At 34.4% G+C, this 19,539-nt stretch overlaps 1 protein-coding gene and 1 long non-coding RNA gene across 4 annotated transcripts in view; both read right to left on the minus strand.

Annotated features, from left to right (window-relative positions):
• Positions 1 to 14,388, minus strand: part of LOC136029844 (uncharacterized) — a 96,202-nt gene extending 81,814 nt beyond the window's left edge. Inside the window, exons 1-2 of the long non-coding RNA XR_010618128.1 lie at positions 14,348 to 14,388; positions 1,301 to 1,390 (exon numbers count right to left, since the gene is read on the minus strand). This is a non-coding gene — a long non-coding RNA (uncharacterized LOC136029844). The remainder of the gene's footprint in view (positions 1 to 1,300; positions 1,391 to 14,347) is intronic.
• A 1,984-nt stretch (positions 14,389 to 16,372) lies between these two features.
• LOC136030538 (MDS1 and EVI1 complex locus protein EVI1-B-like) overlaps positions 16,373 to 19,539 on the minus strand; it is a 39,213-nt gene continuing 36,046 nt past the window's right edge. For all 3 annotated transcript variants that reach the window (XM_065709588.1, XM_065709587.1, XM_065709589.1), the window contains one exon: positions 16,373 to 17,149. In XM_065709588.1, coding sequence (XP_065565660.1) covers positions 16,888 to 17,149 — 262 coding nt within the window. In that variant the 3' untranslated portion in view covers positions 16,373 to 16,887. The remainder of the gene's footprint in view (positions 17,150 to 19,539) is intronic.

Consider the following 19,539-nt stretch of genomic DNA (forward strand, 5'->3'; position numbering starts at 1 on the left):
GGAAACCAAAATTCATGCTTTTCTTTAACTTTTTTTGGCTTTCATCTTTCTAAATTGTGTTATTTAGATGAAGGGACGAAGAGATCATCAGCTGTAACAAAAAAACAAAGTAGTATCGCCTATTAATGGGCAGGGCCATCAATGGAGGAGAGAAAAACTGTAGGAACACTATATTTGGGGTTGCCAAACATCCATAATAAAGTATGGGGCCCTGATACAAGAATGCTAAGGACACAAATAGCGACAAAAAAAATAATGCATATAATAAAAGATAATACTATAGTATGATAATAATAATGTAATAATAAATAATAATATAGTAATAAATAATAAAAAAATAATAAAAAATAATAATAAATAATAATGGTGGAAGACGTCGAACCAAAGATTATATGTAAAAGGATCGAAAAACATTAAATCCACCCGGAAAATCCACCTTAACTGAAAGAAAATTGTTCCCAAAAATTTACTCCCCACCGAAAATTCCCACCACACAACCCCTCTCCCCTAAGAAAACTCCCCTGTGAAAAATGTCGCTATGTTTCCTAATAACAAATACTATCTTTAAGCAATGGACAAAATACAAAACTGAAAAAGGCGCTTAAACTTCTACAATGGTTCTCATCTCTGCTTCGAGATACTCCATTTTCTTCAATACTTTTATATTTAGTTTTACTATTTTTATAATTTGGCGATTTTTAAGTAAAGTAGGGTAACTTTGCGCAGGTAAACTTTTAATTTCTTAGCTTGTTTTAAACTAAATTTCTAAATCTTATAAAAATTTCAAATTTTTTAACTTTGTTTATGTAAATTTCTTATATTTAGCTAAGAGAAGTCCTGACAAAGAACTAAATTCTATGAAAAAAGGACATACATTGGCAGTAAGAGATTCTTATTTTTTCTTTAGGCTACGAAAGACTCTGACAAAGAAATATAATTTATGTAAGATAACAAAGGAATATCAAAAGATTCAACTTATATTTTATACTTTTTATATATTGTGCTTTCATTCAATAATTTTAAAGCGAAAGAAAGTGATTTTACTTTCATGCACCTTAGAGGTTTTCCGAAGAAACATTATGACGATAAGTAGGCTATATTCGACAAAAAGAAAAGAAAAAAAAAACAAGAAAAATCGTTGTAAGACTATGCACTCAATATATTTTTTTCTGAAAATAGAAAATTTGGTCATTTTGATCTCAAGGAACAAATTTTACTGTATCTTCAAACATTTTAATGTGTTTTCCTCAAAATCTTTTCCTGGGTTTAATGTTAAAGGGATGGTGAGTTTTTGACTTACCTTACAGGGGAGCTCTCTTTCTTTTTCTCCCACAATCAGCATGTGGCAGCAGACACGCACACAGGACTCTCTTTTAGGGTGGTAGCTATCCTAAAAAAATATACTAATAAAAAGATGAATTATATTGAAAAATAGGACATTATAGGTTTAATCATATTAACCTCTTTTGTCTATAAAAGTTCAAAGATTAAGATTTTTTTTGCTCCCAAGGACAAGAACATCTTCAAAAGAGAGCTACACCTTGTCAAGCTATTTGGAACCATGGGCTTTTGCTTATTTTTGCTGTTTTATTTGGCGGGCTTACCACCTAAAATTGCAAAATTGTATATGGAGGTCCTTTTCATTAAATATGATTTTATTCGTTTTTTTAGTAATTATATGTTGTGTAAGTTTTCATTTCATCAAGTCAAAGTCAGATTTACTTTCTCTGTCCTCGGTACTTTAAGATTTTCAAAGGCAGTGTATGACTTTCTTAGATAATATTTTTTGGTAATAGCAGAGACAGACCATGACTGCTCAATATGCTGATGGCCCTTATAAAGTACTGTTTTTATATTTAAAGCGATATTTGACTTTAATGGCTCGCCTTAACGGGTGGCTCGCCAGAATTGGCTCAAAAGATATGTGTTTTTTCTTTAGAGTGAAATAACCAAACTTTACGACTCTTTGCAAGTTTGAAAAAGTATTCTAGCCAGAACGCGGTAAAATACAACGGTATACGGTAGAATACGGTAAAAATAGAAACAGTACAATAACACGGTATAACGGTAAAAATAAAAGAACACGGTAAAAATAAAACGAGAAGAATAAACTCCGCTCCCTTTCTTTGTGTAAATTTAAGTAAAAGTAAATTTTTAAAATAAATTTATAACAAAGCCAAACCAAAGTAAATGCGAAAGATGAATACCCTTTACTTCTGTATTTTAAAAGATGCACTAAACTCCATTAGTTTATTGGTGTGACGCATTTCCTTGCACGAATCATATAATTCCTTAAACGTATGTCAGAAAAGGACACCAAATAATTTACGCTTTTTTGTATTTAATGTCAAGTTGTCTTTTACATGAAACTTTAGGCCACTAAAAAGAACTAAAGTTTTTGAGCCAGAGCATTTTTCATAAGTAGACTCTCTATTTCAATCCATGAATTTTAACCTTTCGAAATTGTGATTCCACAACTATTTGAGGACCAGTGGAACTATATTTAACTGATTGAACCCTAAAACTGACACAATAGCAAGACCAAGTTTTTTTTTCAGAATGGTCGATGTCTTCATCAACCTGAAAATTTAAATTTTCCGTTTGAACTATGTTTGAAATTACAGAACTAATACACCACGTGGTCTGAACATATAGCCTATAACTGTATTTTTGCTACATATTATTCTCTTCTCTATCCTTTTTAAAGGAAATACAAAAGCCTGGTATAGAAAAAGAAAAATTTAAAGGGTCCTTAAACTAAAGCTATCCCTGCAAATTAGTCATTATAGAATCAACTTCAGATAACTTGACTCTGAAAAATGATTCTTTATATTCTTAGAGATTCAATATCACGCTGGTGTGAATGCACAATAACTGTTGAAGAGCCCATGTTCGACCACAGGGATACCCGGGATACCTAGGGTATCCGGCTTCCCCCTGGGAATAAGCTACTCTGTCATTGATTTGAAAACTAACTGCTTTTTAAAGTGCCCTTTAAAAACGCAATATGATAGGAACACAATATGAAGAATATGTTTGCTCACCCGCTGTGTTCAGCAGTATATAGTATTCAGGAGGATAAAAGTTATTAGGTTAGAGCTAATGAGTAGGGACCCTGTTTTGAGAAGGACGGTTGAATCAAAACACTATTGAATTGATATCGAGAAGGGAACATTTCTTGAACACGCTTGCAAAACAAAGTTGTTGTCAGAATTCCTAAGAAAGTTTATGGCTCAAATAAATTGCGAAAGCAATATACGAAAATAATTGAAATCCTGGAGAAAATTGAAAAATTCTTGGCATTTTTTTGACATGAGTCAGGGCATCAATTTTTGGGTAGGGAACTTATATTTGGAAAATGTCTTTTTAGTGTCTCAATAAAAAAGCTAAAGAGAAATCCTTACCCCCTCCTTATATTTTTTCCTTGAATTGGTATTTCTGTAATGAGTCCACCCTGGAGGCAGACCCTTGAGTACTCTATTGTGTGTTTTTTTTAGCTTAATAATTGAAATATGAGCAAAAATCTAAGGAAAACAAAGACCTTGTATGTTTCGAAGGTCCCAACTCCCTTAATTAATATATCTGACACTTCATTAATACTATCACCTCCAAGTCTTACTAAAAGCTTATGTAATCATTGCAGTTTTACCCTGTAATTATTTTTTTGCAGTTTTACCCTGAAATATACCCTGAAAATATTATACTAAATATTATATTATATATAATATTATATTATATGAAAATAGTATAAATATTATGTTGACAACATAATTACACCCTAAAATATATACTTAATAAAATGATATATTAGACGTAATGGTGAAGCCACATTTATTATATAAGATGTAATTACCAGCGTAAAGATGTAATTGGATGTAAAGAGCAGCTTCTCCAATTCGGAATATTTTGCTTCATCACCGAAATGATCAGTTCTAGCAAAGGTGAAGCCAAACAGTGGGAAGACTTCTCCCACTAGACATCTCTAGACTTCCTCCTCCTAGATTTCGACAAACATTTTTTAAATACCCTTTTGTGGTATTTTCATTGAAAACAATCAATAAAACAACAAAATTATACATCCACCCTAGACTTTGAAAAATACATTTAAAAATATCTTATACTAGTAAACATCTTATAATTGTGAACACCGACTCAGCTCAATAGTAACCAAAATTCTAGAAGTTTAGCATCAATAGATACATCAAAAGAATAAGCGTATTATGTTGATTCCAAATATTTAAGATTTATTATGTTTAGTGTTACCCATCAAAAATTATGAACTTGAGAAAAGTTGCTTGATTTTTGAAATAAGGGGGATTGAAACCCGCTTAAAGTCAAGATATCTTAATAAAAGTCACATCATCAGATTAAGCCTGTCAGCAAATTCTGCTGTAGAAGTTTTAAGCTCCTATATACAAAAATGCGGAATTTCGTATTTTTGGCCAGAAGAAAGATCACGGGTGTGTGTTTACTTTATTTATTCCACAGAGGTGATCATGTCGAAATAATGGTCCTAGAAGGTCGGAAGACGGTGCATTCGAACGGAAATTGAAAGTTCAAACGGAATTGGAAATTGAAAGAAATTGAACGGAAATTAAGGGAACAAAATATTGGAGGGTATCTAGTCCCACTCCCGCGCCCCTTTTCCCCACAGTCAGCCTTTCAAATTTTGAGATAACCATCTTGTTAGATATAGTTGAAAGCTCCAATAGCAAGGGCTCTAGGGGTAAAATGACCCTGCACAGTCCGATAGGGAATTTGCCCTTTGTTTACGTATAGTATTTTTATTGGAAAGTATACATATTTTTGGGGGGTGGGGGGTTGTGCTTGGGGGGAGGGGGTTTAAATATAGAGAATTTTCCATGGGAAGGAAATTTTCCCAAGTCTAAGGGGAACTTTCCCCCCAAGTCTAAAATTTCCTCTGGTTCAACTACAGAAGAGAGAATAATGAGGACTTTTTTCCCAAGACAGTGAAGCAACAAAACCTATTTGAATATTTCGGCCCTATATCTAAGGGCCGTCTTCAGCAAAGAAAATAAGAAACAATAAAACACTTACAAGAACTGTTTTCGATTAAAAATCCATTCTTTTTTTTATTAAGTTCCCATGGCATCAGTACTTCTTAACGAAAAGTTCAGCCAAGACTGTGTGATAAAAGCCAACATTTTACAAGCTAAAAAGGTTCATTCATTGAACTAACTGTATTTATTAAAAATTGGAATAATTTCTTATTGCGATATTTGCCTTCTCTGCAGCTAATCTTGTAGTTCTTTTGGGATTGGGCTTGTTTTTATTCGTTCCTATTTTTGTTTTATTTTGAGTTAGATTGTTTTCTGTAATTAATTTTGTGTACATAGGGTTGAGTGTGTATTCACCCAAGTCTCTATTTAGAAATGTATTATAATTTAAGTTTCGTTTGATTTCGATTGCCTTTCGGACAGTTTGTTTGATTCCTAGGTCATTGCTAATTAGAATTGTTTCGTCAAATAGAAAATAATGGTTTGGATTTTCAAAAATATGATTGCTTAAAGCTGAATCGAAAGATATGGAGTTATTTTTAGATTTAAATGCTTTTTCAATACTTTCTTTGTGTTGCAGTAATCTTGTTCCTAAATTTTGGTGGGTTTGACCAATGTAATAATTTCCACAGCTACATGGTATTTGATACACCCCTCTTAGACGAGTAACTGGGGTTTTATCCTTACCAGAATTGAGAAGATTCATTATACTTAAGTTACTTGTGAGCTACTTGGGCTAAGTTACTTAAGTAAATTGTTTTTTAAACAACCTTTTTTCAGTTTGAAGTATTTTTCGGAATATAAGGTAGGTAAATCGTGCTTGTGGGATTATTCGAATCGATTTCTGGTGTGGGATTTAAGGCTTTAGAAGAATGCATCCTTAGTCTTTGAGCAATAACAGTATTTATGAGAGAAATTGGGTACCCGTTGCCAAAAAGTATGTCTGTAATAAAATTTAATTCTTTTTTAATATACGGCTCTGAACAGATATTAAGTACTCAATCCAAAAGAGATATTACCACACCTTTTTTAACCTGTGGAGGATGGTTAGATTTGAAGTGAAGGTATCTATTATCTGCAAACCGTAAAATCAAGTTTATTCACACAGCGCATTAGCAATACATCTAAAAAAGGTATTTTTTCATCTGTTTCGGTCTCTAGAGTAAATTGCAGGTTTCTATCGTAAGTATTTAAATGTTCTAGAAAACCTTTAAGTTCACTTTCGCCATAATTCCAAGCCAAAATTACATCGTCCACGAAACGTCCCCAAAACACGTGATTAAAAAAATACGAATCCAGGGCCCAAGTTTCAAGATTCTCGACGAAAAATATTTGCGAGTAGGCCTGATAGAGGTGCTCCCGTAGGAAGGCCCCTTACTTGTTTGTAATATGAATCTCGAAACTGGAAGTTAATTATAGAAAATAATCTAATTCAAAATAATAAAAAAATAGGAACGAATAAAAACAAGCCCAATCCCAAAAGAACTACAAGATTGGCTGCAGAGAAGGAGAATATTGCAATAAGAAATTATTCCAATTTTTTTTTTATAATTACAGCTAGTGAAATGAATGAACCTTTTTGGCTTTTAAAATGTTAGCTTTTATCTCATAGTCTTGGCTAGACTTTTCGTTAAAAAGTAATGATGCCAAGGCTATTTAAAAAAACTATATCAAAGCTGCTTAATATGGAATTTTCGGAGATGTCTTGGGTGAATACCCACTCAACCTTATGTACACAAAATTAATCACAGAAAATAATCTAACTCAAAATAAAACAAAAATAGGAACGAATAAAAACAAGTTCAATCCCAAAAGAACTACAAGATTGGCTGCAGAGAAGGAAAATATCGCAATAAGAAATTATTCCAATTTTTTTATAAATACAGCTAGTGAAATGAATGAACCTTTTTGGCTTGTAAAATGTTAGCTTTTATCACACAGTCTTGGTTGAACTTTTCGTTAAGAAGTAATGATGCCAAGGCTATTTAATAAAAAGAAAGAATGGATTTTTAACAGAAAACTGTTATTGTTAGTGTTTTATTGTTTATTATTTTCTTTGCTGAAGTTTTGTTGGTTCACTGTCTTGGGAAAAAAGTCCTCATTCATTCTCCTTTCTGTAGTTGTACCAGAGGAAATTTTTGACTTGGGGGAGGGGTTAACATAATAACTGTACAAAATTCTTTTTAATTGTCTTACTTTCTCTTTCCAATTGAATTTTACATATGCAGATGTTCTGGGGAAATTATCTGGGGGCTATTTTCAGCGTGTTCGGATTTCTGAAAAAAATTTCACAGAAGGAGGGATTTCCAGAGTGATCGAGAAAACAATTAGAAGTTAAAATTTTTTTCAAATGAAAGCATGCTAAGGAGATAGAATCGTCCACGAGAATCAACGAGGATGGAACTGTCTGGAGGAAATTTTACGAAGGTTTTTTTGTATGTGGGAAGAAGTTTCTATGGAGGAGTTTCCCGTGAGAGGGGGGAAAAAATTCATGGAGGTTGAGCCAGATCTACCGACGTTATCAGTAGTATTCCTACTCTGCATTTAATTGCACGGGTATCCCAGTACTGTAAGTGCACAGGTATCCCGACACTTTAAGCGCACAGTACCCAATCAATCTTACGACAAGCATGGTGTTATCGCAATTTCCGGCTGATAAGGGAAATTCTTGGAAATGCATGCCAGATATTCTTTCTGAAACATTGTCACGATTACAAGCGCACGGTACCTCATCGTTTGTGCGACACATATGGTGTTATCGTAATTTTCGGTTGATATAGGAAGTTCTTGGAAACGCTTGTCAGCTCTTATTTCTCGATGGAAAAATACCACGAATACAAGCGTACAATATCCCATCGTTCCTACGGCTCAACTTCCGGCTGATAAGTAGATTCTTGGAAATGCTTGCCAGCTGTTTTTTTTCCTCTGTGAAATGGGCCTTTGGATGCAAGCGGCCAGGCTCACGGTACCCATCATGTAACAATTGGTATAAAACTTTGATGGTGAGTTACTTCGTATCATAGTACCACATAGACATTTGATTAGTTTACATTGTTTCAAGTTGGAAAAAAAACATTCTAATATTTTAAAAATGAGTGATTTTACCCTATTCCATCTTAAAGGAGTTGGCACTGACGAAGTGAAGACAAGAGCTTCCAATATAGCAATTGAAATTGGAAAGGATTGTCGGCTAAAATTTGAGTTGGATGAGATGTTTGGTAGATATGTTATATCTTTGAGTAAATTTAAGTTGGAAGAACAATTATGTTTCGCAGCAAAAGTGAATATAATGTATATATCTAGACTACAACATTGATTAAATGCAATCATAAAGCACGTTAGGGACAATGGATTGACTCACCTCATGCAAAGAGAGGGAAAACGTATATTAATCTATTATTATATTTCTGAAAATAGAAATGTTCTATAATGATTTGTTTGTTGTTGTTTTGATTAGATATTTTAGTGGATCGTTTACTCCTCTCTCTAAGTAACCAATAGGCGATGAGATTTTACACAAGGTAGAAACTTGCAATTGTTGGATTAGTCTATAATCGGCAGTGGGTGTGTCAAGAACAAAAAATGAATAGATTTGGGAAACGGAAAATGTTACGGAATCTTGTAACATTGGAATATTGTATGGATTTAAATGATCAAGTTCAGATGTTAACCGTGCAAAAGAAAATATTCTCTGCAAAAATTCTTGACATGATCATAGACAATGATTCTCCAGCTTTGGATTATTGTATGATGCTTTTACTTTGTGGGCCAAATGCATTTGCTCAATTTATTGACGTACTAAATGAAACAAACCAAAATGAAATTGTAGATTTGCTTTTTAGCACTACCTAAAAATATTCAACTATCCATGATGCTTTTTCAGTCTCAGTTTTTCTTTCGTGAGAACAGTCAGCAATTTAAACAAATCCTGTCTAAAACTGATATAACTGATTTTAACATCACTCGATTACTCCTCTCTCTCTCTCTCCTCTCTCTCTCTCTCTGTAGAAGTAAAAAGATCATTCCTATGGTTCCCAAGTCAGTTTCTATTTGGTGTTGTGAGAGTCAACACAGTGAAAAAATGTTTTACACAGTTCCACTATGTTCATATAAATTGGGCAGCTGGTCCTCGCTTGAGAACTGCACTACAGTTGATGACTATAACAAAATTGTAGATTATACGGTACATGTGAATTGCATAGAAGATATTCTCTACAAATTAAGGATTGTAATTCATGTCTTGAATAAGCTTGTGGCTCTCATCCTAAAGGATACCTATACTCCAATTGTCACAATGATAAGTGCAATCAATGAGAAAATGCTTACCCTGGTATGGTTGGAAAAAACATTAAACGGTCCTAGTTTATTTCTAAGGGGTTGGTATCGTCTTGAATTTAAATTGATTTGGGAAGAAGAATTTGGGGCACGTTTCAATTGTAGAAACATAAATAGAATATGGTTCATACGTCATCGTTGGACGACAAAGGTAGTTAAGATTTTAAACTCACTGATTTTATTTGGCTCTTACCGAAATTGATTCTTCATATGAGAATATTGTGTGTGACATCACGTCAAATAAGCAAATAGAAACAAATCAATTTTACAATATGAATCATGATGGTATCATTGACTTCAGAAAAATATATAATAAAACTGAAGTTATATTATCTCGTGGAAAATGTGACCCTGAATTTGCAAACCAGGTTCAGCAAAAATTGAATTCCAATGATCTGCCACCACTGATCGGCGTCAAGGACGACCTTCTAAATGACGAAGAAGAATAAATCTAGAAGATCAAGACAAAAGAATTTTTTGTACATACATATTTTTTTATAATAAACAAACATACAAACTTTATTAAAACATTTTATTCTTAGGGCACTGAAATCAATATATACAGGTAGGACAGGGTATTTTCTACTACAAAGTCATTTAATCGAGGATTGTTTACATAAATGTTGAGAAATTCATTGTAAGTATAGTCACAAAATTGAAAAATAAAATAATGTAAGAAATCGCTTGTAATCACTTACGATGTTGAATTATTGGTTTCCTAATTTTTCCAAAGAAGTTTTTGAAGTAAGGTGTGTTGAATGCATATTGTAGAGGAAGAGGATCAAATAATTCTTTATTCTTCACTGTTTTAAAGATACATAGCCAATGCATTGTCTGCGGAGTCGACAGATTACAATTAACAACAATAATGGTATTGTTAGCGCAATGAATATTTTCAAGGAAATCCGAGGTTATGCTGTAGGATTTGTATTTGGACATACATGAATCAAATTTAAAGGCTTTAGTAGCTCTGGGTAAATGGAATCGTCCCAATTGTTAAGGTCAATTCGAAAGCTAATGTTCATTCCTTTTTCCAAATCTTCAAATAAATTTCCTGTTTTAACTTTTATCAAAAATGAATCGGAATCCCCCAAATATCCCTGCCCCTCCCTAGGCTATTGGTGCCTACAAACATTGTAAAAAATGAAAGCAAGAGTTTTTTTTTAGATTTCTATAATTGCGCTACCACCAATAATATCTTTATTTTAATAACTTTTCTTTTTCCTATGCAAGAGGATCATATTTGAGTCTATGATACTAAAAGATGTGAAGTTTGGATTGGCAATGATTTCATTGCGAACTTTTGGGTCGGTTGCAACGTCACAACGACTTCTATTGAGCAAACCCTCACACATTTTACCGAAGGTTGAATTTAAACGAGTTTAAATGTGTCTTTTTCGACCTTCATTTTCGCTTTTGAACGTTTACTGACAAAAATGTGTCAATAAACGTTTTCAAACGAATTGTTTTTGGTCGAATTGAAGAGTTTCGATTGAAAGAGAATAGAACCCCCATCCTCTACCAAAGAAATATTATATGGACTCAAAAAGAGCTCTTATCCATCGGTCTGCTTATGCACGGAAAACAAAGTTCTTCACCTAGTCATGAAATTCCCTCAGCATTTCCACATCAATTTCCTAAGCCCATTCTTGAGGTTCATTCTCCTCAACAGTGGCAATGACGGGGAAATTTAGAATACAAGGATCATTAAGCCATTTTTAATTACTACTCAGAAAAGAGTACACCGGTGTTTTGTCCAGTTGGGTCAGTTTCACGGATACGATCTCCGGTGAAAACATACCCTCCCCTCATGGATCTCTCTGCAAACATATGCTGATCCTCTTCAGTGATCAAATCTTTTTTCTCTTTACTAAATTTAATAATTAAATCCATCATCAGATGAGGAGTGGATAAATAATAACCCAAATCCAACCCAAATTCTTCATTGACTTTTCCCGCGTTCTTAAACACAATATCAAGCAACACCAATACATCACTTGCCAAGTACACATTACAATAATCCTCCCCATTTTTACACCCTCACTTAGCCAAAAAACTTGTTGAAAATTCAAAGTCAGTATTGTACGTTGACACTCGTGATGTGAATCTTAAAACGATTCGATGGACTGTAGTTTATCTTCACAAGGCCTCGAGGTAGACCTGTAGTACTCATAAGGTCATATGGCATTACCCTTACGTCATAAGTATGCCTTATTTTACGTTAATAAATCGTAAATTTCACTTTCTGGAAAGTTCTGATTAAGAATGGGAAAACTATTAAAATCTTCGTTTTTCTATGCTTGAATTATTTGACTTAGGGATTGGAGGAAGAAACTATGGGAGTCTAAAAAGCAGACTTTATTCGGGCATGTCGTACCATTATTTATTGTTTGCCATTTGAATTCTAAGAACAGCATCTTTTCAGATGATTTGGGAATGATATTATATGAAATAGAACCATCTACCCATGCGTCATCTACAACTTCACCATTTCCGAACGTGTCAATACCGGTAATACGAGTTTCACACCAGAGCTGGAATTGTGCATATAAACAGGTAGAAAATATTGTTTACCAGCGTTTAAATTACATGATTGATGGGCCACTCCACGATGGTTACTCCCCCAATAAAATTAAGTGGATAAAGTGCTCATGGTTGCCGACTGATATCCCTCCCCCTTCTCATCACCCTCAACATATTTCCCCTTACAAACAAAAAAATTTTTTTATTTAGTGATAGGGTAAGTGATTTTATTAAGTGATAGGGATATTAGATTTAGGATAGGATGTATTGCACAGCCGTGAAATTGACTTATTAGTTGTTTCAACAAGTAATGTTACGAATGCGCCCATACAATCCTACCCACCCATTCTCTCCGCCACCTCTACTTATTGCATGGTGTTATACAAATCTCTTTGTAGTGGGCATAAGAAACTTCAATGGCTTCCTGTTTTTTTAACTTGATTTGAATTTGATTGATTGCACAAATCTATGAGTTTGCCTTCGCAGTCTCACCCACCTTGTCATTCTTTAGGAGTGAATTCTGGAAGTTCTTAAATTGCAAGATGACCCTTTCAGCGCCAACTCTTTCCACATATTGGCATCCATGACGCTTGCAGTGTCTCATATGATGTTTTAAATTTTATTCGGTATAGAGTCTAGAAAGACACATTGGACAATAGTAGCAATATATCCTTTATTATAATTTTTACCCTCATTTAAAACCTGTATAATATCTGGTATTGGGAAAAAACGTTCGATTGAATCGAGTTCACTGGCAGGCTTGTAGAGAAGTCACACCCAGTCTTTCACCGATTCAATGGACAGAACCCTCATTGAATATGTTACTCCTTTTTACTACTGCGTTCAACCTCCTTGAATTGTGTATCATTTTGTAAAGCAGTAATATCAATATTTAATGTTCCTTAACACACCCAAAAATATTCATCCCTATAGGTGTTACTGGATATTGACCATTTAAACAATTAGAATCTACTTTAGGGAATTTTGGGCTCCCATCAACTGCAAAATCGTCCAACTTTGTCTTAGTAGCTTCCTTTTGCAGGAGTTTGTGAACTGCCACAAGGAATGCATATTTAAAGCACCAAAGCCTGTATCGAAGCGAAAGTGTTGTGCGGTTCTACACCCCATTAAATCTTCATTATGATTTATTAACTCCCCTCTAACCTCTTAAAATGAAATTATTTTTAAACTTACCGACATTAACATCCGAACACTCAATAAATAAAACCACCGCCTTCCTAACCCCTTACTACGATTATCCAATTTTGTTACAATACTTTCTATACGATCCATAAATAAACTCTCGAAATTATGCAAGTCCGGATGAAGTGGTAGCATTTCGGTTTGTACATAACGTGAATACACCTCTTCCGCCTTTTCATTTAAATACGAAATTTCTTGTGTATCGGATGCATCAATGCTATCCCTCCCACCCCTCCCGAATCTTTGTTTCAAGAAAGGCTCAAATTTTGCCTAAATAGGAGTGCAGTCTATATACCGGATCCGTCATAATGCTGCCCACCATTAGTGAATTAAACGAATCCCCAAAATCAGCCCTATAAACATATACATTGTGCAAGGAAGAGTCGGTTAAACAAAACTCAGGGAAAACAGGGAGTGGTAAGGGAATTTCATGTCCCGCGCCAATTTGTCCACCTTCCTTGGGAATGGTAGGGATTTTGCGCGGTGTGAAATGCCCCTGTTCACTCAGCATAACCACGAGTGTACCAGGACTATGGCGATAAGCCCAAGCAAAAAGCATTCTCTGCTACATTTTGGGGTTCGAAGGTGGTGGTCAATTGAGTCGAACCCCCTGTTGAAGTATTTGTTTGTGTATAACTATTTACAGCACTGAAACAATCCGCAAAAATTTATCAAGCCAATCTGAGGTCTGGTCTGACTCGACATGGAAGTTATCCTGAAATTGCGGTGGTGGTGTTAATATGGGTAGCCTCTGCACTTAAAAGCAGAGTAGGGATGCTACTATTATTTGTAAAACGATCGGAAATTAAATAAAAAAATTTTTATTGAAAGTAGGGAACAATATTAGATCCCAAAACAAACAGAAATTATTCCGTGCATGAAGGGATTGCCTTCTCCCTCCTCAATACATTCCTCTTTACGTTAAAGTTTTTACGTTAAAGCACAGGGGCCGTTTAATTAGAATAGGAAGCTTTTTTAGTGTTAAATGATTTAGCGTAAAAAGTGCTAAAAACTTTAGCGTAAAGAGCGTGGTATTGAGGAGGGGGCAACCCCTTCATACACGGGCTAATTTCTGTTCGGTTTGAGTTTTAATGTTGCTTATAACTTTCAGTTAAAAAAGCTTGTTTTTTTATTTAATTCTTATAGAGGAAAATACCCCATCAGTACATTTTTTTATGTTAATATTAAGATAAATATATATGTTAAAATTGAAAGATACCCTTCCCAAGCTTCATAGGAATAAGATAATGATATTTTTTATTATCTACCTTTCTGCGTTGGCGTTACATTTCAATTTTCGGTTTCAAAAGCACTTTCTAATTTGTTTCGTTCCTTGTACAAATCCAAAAAAAAAAAAGATTATAAAGATACGAGAAAAAACTATGACTAATATTTTTTTTATAGAGGGACCAAAAATGTAACCCCCCGGGTCAGCTATCGTTCTTAGCGGCCATATGTTCATAAAGACTAACTTGGTGCAAAAAAGCTGTTGAACTCGAATCTGCATTTGCATCGTTATTCCTTAATGCAAGTTCATTAAACTACCCGAAATGGGAGGAAATCGGTCGTTTAGACCATAGTGGAAAGATTCAATAAAAAATAATCAGATTTTGGAGGGTTTTGAAAGAGTTTGGCGCAATAAGAGGTTTTAAAGGTGTAAGGTGGTAAACAGGATGGCTCTGAAGTTTTGTTAGCCCCCTCAAGTGGGTTAATCCTGAGACAATCCTCGTCATATCTAATATTCCTGTATTCATAAAACTGACTTTATTGGGTTTGGGAGGAGGTGATAACCGAAGATTAAAAGAAATTATAAATTTAGAAGATTACTTCATATAACAAGAGTAAAGCAAAGAGCAGAGGTATGAAGAAAGGGGTTAAAGGAATTCCTATAATAGTTGCAGAGACGAATCTTCCTGTAACATTGAACGTTTTGCTTATTGATTGTTTCGAACTGCTTAAACGTATGAACGTTTTAAAGAAAGAACTGAACGTTTTGCTTGTATTCGTTTTAGTAAATTACTCTCCTAGAAAAATGTGATATATGTAGTTATTCTATTGAAACAATTATTAATAACTATAATTATTAAATATTTTTTTTTTGGTTCTGAAATGGATTCATCCTTTTCTGCCTGTCTTCGAAGATCAGCTTCATTTTGTGGGCGAAGATCACCATGTGGGCGAAGTTTAATAAACTCATTAAAACAAGCCATCTTCAGAGTATCCAGGTTTAGGGACCTCGATTATACAAAGTAAATCTGATGCTAGCTTATTTGCCGTACTTTCAAGCTCAATAAGTTTTTCAAATTAAGGCTTTCTACATTACTTAATAGCAACCTAGGAAAATCGTAACGTAATTTTTTCAATTTTTTGGTACATCTTATTCGATTTATATCCCCCCCTCCAAGATGATCTTACTTACGAGCCTTGGTACTTCATTTCCAAAAAATTAAACTAGTGGCAAAGATAAAGAGATAGAGATAACAAATTCAACTTAAAAGACTGAAATGAAATCTGGAATGCTTCAGAGAGATTTCATAAGAGCTCGCAGAAAAGGTATGTATATGGAATAGAAGGATATGGACAGTATAATTTAGATCAACTCAGATGGTTCCAAAACGTATTCCCGAATGATAGTTTTCTTATTACTGAAGAAAATAAGAAGCTGGAAAATAAGAAAAGTTGTACAGATTAGAAGTTCACAGGCAACCATTAGCTACTGATGTTTTAAAACGTAGGAAATAGACGTACTTTGGCCACGTTCTTCAACAGAGGATTGGCTTCGAAATACAGAGGTTGAAAAAGATATACCTTACTACGGCAGTATGACTGGGTCCTGAGAAGTGCAGAGCTCTCTTCAAAGACAGGGGAAGGACGTCACAGCCACCACTCAGCTCTGAGGTGTGCCACCACTCAGTTCTGAGAAACAAATAGCCCCACCTTTTTAAAGGATGAGCTAATTGAAGTTATAAGCCAGTCAAAGAACACGAAATTAGATTGTACCTGATTGGTTCTTCTGTGCAAAAATTTAAGCAATCAGAAATAACGAGAAGTTCTTCAGCCATGATATTTTCTTTAGAGTAGTTCTTCTGTTTCTCTGTCTTTGTATCTTTTCTCCAGGCCTCATCAATTCTTTTCATATGTAGTATTTTTACACATATATTCTAACATCAATCATGTCATTGGTAAATTTTTATTACTTTTTAGGTAATGAAATTAACCTTAACTAATATATAGAGTTGTAACTTTAAACTCGCGTTTATTCCAGGTAGCCTAATCTTGAATATGTTCGAATGTTAAAATAAAACAACTTTATTATTTCCGGAAGCTACACACAAACAAACAAAAGAAAATCAAACTTCAAAAGTGCGAACAATTAAAAGAAAAAAATAATTGCACCAGATGTAAATAGCCACTAAGACTACTGCCTTTCATAACAAGTAGAACAATAGGGAATTTTTTCCCGTATGTCAATTGAACTTCAAACTCTAAATGAATATTTCGACCCTATGACCAAGGACCGTCCTCAGCATAACACAAATGAAAATGAAAAAGAAACTTACATTAAAATGCTACCATTAAAACTAAAAAAAAATTAAAACAATCCTAGCATCCTCACTTCAACGAAATTCAACCAGAACTCGATGCAAGTTTCTATTGTATTTTCATTTGTGTTATACTGAGGACAGCCCTTCGACATAGGGTCGAAATATTCATCCAAAGTTTGGAGTTCCACTGTTTTAAAGAAAAAAATCCCAATTGTTCTACTTGTCATTTGTTGTTACTGCATCAGACATAATTTTCAAAAATACTATGGATCAGTTACAGAAATTTGAATCTCATTTTCATCACTAGAGTCAACAGACACATCAGACTCAATATCACTTTCATCAACTGTTTCTTGTTGGTTCACATTGCCACCAATAAAATCAGCGGTGCTCGTTACATCATTGCCGTGACTGCTACGAGGGCTGCTTGTTGGTGTTACATCATCCACGGTGCCAGCTTCATGTTTTTGAAGATGTCGATCAAGATTGATTTGTTGGCCAAAACACCTGTCACATAAATGACACCTAAAATCAAACAAATCAAGGTAAGTACAGTAGAATCTATTTTCGGAAATATGTTACAAGGAGAGAAGCAGACGCCTACAAAATAATTTACTTGGTGGTTTTGACGAATTAAACAAGTATCCCCAAGAACAAAGTAAGTATAGTAAGTAAGTATGCCAGCAGTAGACCCTTAAGGTCCAAACCGGCGGTGCTGATCTTCGTTTCTGGCCCTTCAGCTAGGAAGTGCGATGGGGGATTGGGGGATATTCCCCTGTGCGTGCTATGCTTTCGTACACCCTTCCTGATTACCTTCCCCAGATTTCTCCAGGTATCCATTTAGAGATGGGTCGACTCTGGTTGAGCTTATAGAGTGACACCACTGAACCCCGTCCCAAACCAAATAACTGGCCACGCCAGGGATCGAACCCGTACCACCTGGACAAACAATTTTCAACCCAGCGCACCAACCATAAATTTCATGTTTTTAGAAAGCTATAGAGATATGGTTCAAATTTTGAAACTGTTGGTCAAAGTAATTCCTTCCATTTATCATACGTTGGGTCAAACTAATTTAAGAAATCAAGGGTACCTGTTGGTCCTCAGATATTCCATTGTCACCCCCTTCGATGTTTAAAAACACCTAGATCAATTTTCATTGAAAAAAAGTCGTTCAACCTTAGACTTGAAAGATATGTTTTTTTTTTTTTAGTCTTCAATAAAAAGATTCCTTATCCTCCCTTCTTTTTGTTAACTGGCATCGCTGTAACAGAGCACTATCATTTCCTTTCACACAAGATCATCACCTAGCCTCAATATCTCACTTACTCCCCTAGTTGGTCAGATAAGATTAGTGTAGATTGGATATGTGTACAACAGGGGGTAAGGGCAATACTGTTGCTAGGCCCTTCAAAATCTTATGATTTCCAACGCCCCCCTTCAAGAGCTCTTAAAGTTTATAAACGATTAATCTTTTTATTCCTTCTTTCCTCTGTTTTTCAAAGCCATCGTCCCCTTTCAATTAATGCTTTGTGATTTCCTAGCGTGTGTGACTATAATCGTGATGTCAGAAAAAATTCCTTGGTGCCTGCAAAAGACAGAAAGTCCTCATCCCGAGCCAATACTGCCTAAAAACATTTATTTTTTGTCAAAAACCCTCCAGAAACCTATAATTTTTAGACAATTTGTCTGAAAAAATAATAATGTCTAATAACAACATTCGATAGATACAAATATTTCCACCTCCCTGAAATTGGTTGCCACGGTGAGAGCATTAATAATTTCTTACTTTATTCTATATTTTGAAGAAGAAGCGCAAGAAATTCGGAACACTTTACGGTTTTGGGGGACCTGGGCTTTGAATCCCCCCCGTGTACGTCCCTAACCGAATTTAACATTAACATAACTATACAACGAGCTGATCAGGGTCCTTTTAATTGTTTAACTTGTCATAAAGATTTAGACAAAAAAAAGTTGACATATAAAGAAGAGACACTACTGCTAACAAATGTGAGGTAATTTTGACAGGAATGTGCAAATCATATTTGTGGAGTCATAGTTGCGAGTTAACCAAAAAGTCTTCTTTATTTTGCCCCGCAAAAGGTCATCTATTTGCATGAAAAAATCATTAAGAAAATATAGTTTTACTCGTCTTGCTTTGAAAAGCTAGATTACCAAGGATAGTGAAGACGAAATTGCATTGATTGAATTGATTAAATCAAAGCTTATCCAACGTGTTTGTCTTAAAAACTATTGTAATTGGGAAACTCAACGGTACTTCTATATTAAACGTGACACACCCAAAAAGTGAAGTTAGGTTAATCCTAATAGAATACACTAACAATTGATGATACCATAATGCTTAGAAACAAAATTATAGAAACTAGGACATATAATTATGGAAAGTAGGCCGTGCAGAACAAATTAATTTAAGTACCTTGGCTAACCTTGCCCCTAATCACCTCTAAATATTAAATATCTAATTAAAATATGCATACATTATAGTTTTTTCACTCAAAATAATTAATCATGACTGACTCAAACTGGTTATGTCAGATCTTAGACTGCTTAATTCTAAAGTGTGTTCCGTTTAACAGAAGAGTACCTTTTCGACTTATAATCCAAGTGATCTCCATATCCAGTTTTTGGTGGTAGCAGGTGCCATATAATAAACAAAACAAGGGTGAAAAATCAGCGAAAATTAGTCAAAAACGTGTAGCTTTCCCCTGAAAATCTTCAAAAATCAACTGATTGTGTTTCATTTACTGAGGAGTACCTTTTCGACTTCTAATCCAATTGATCTCCATATCCAGTTTTTTGTGGTAGCGGGTGCCAAATAATAAACCAAACAAGGGTGAAAAATCAGCGAAAATTAGTCAAAAATGTATAGCTTGAAAATCTTTAAAAATAAACTG

The sequence above is a fragment of the Artemia franciscana genome, chromosome 8 (genome assembly GCF_032884065.1).
Source record: "Artemia franciscana chromosome 8, ASM3288406v1, whole genome shotgun sequence".
Taxonomy (NCBI): Eukaryota; Metazoa; Arthropoda; class Branchiopoda; order Anostraca; family Artemiidae; genus Artemia; species Artemia franciscana.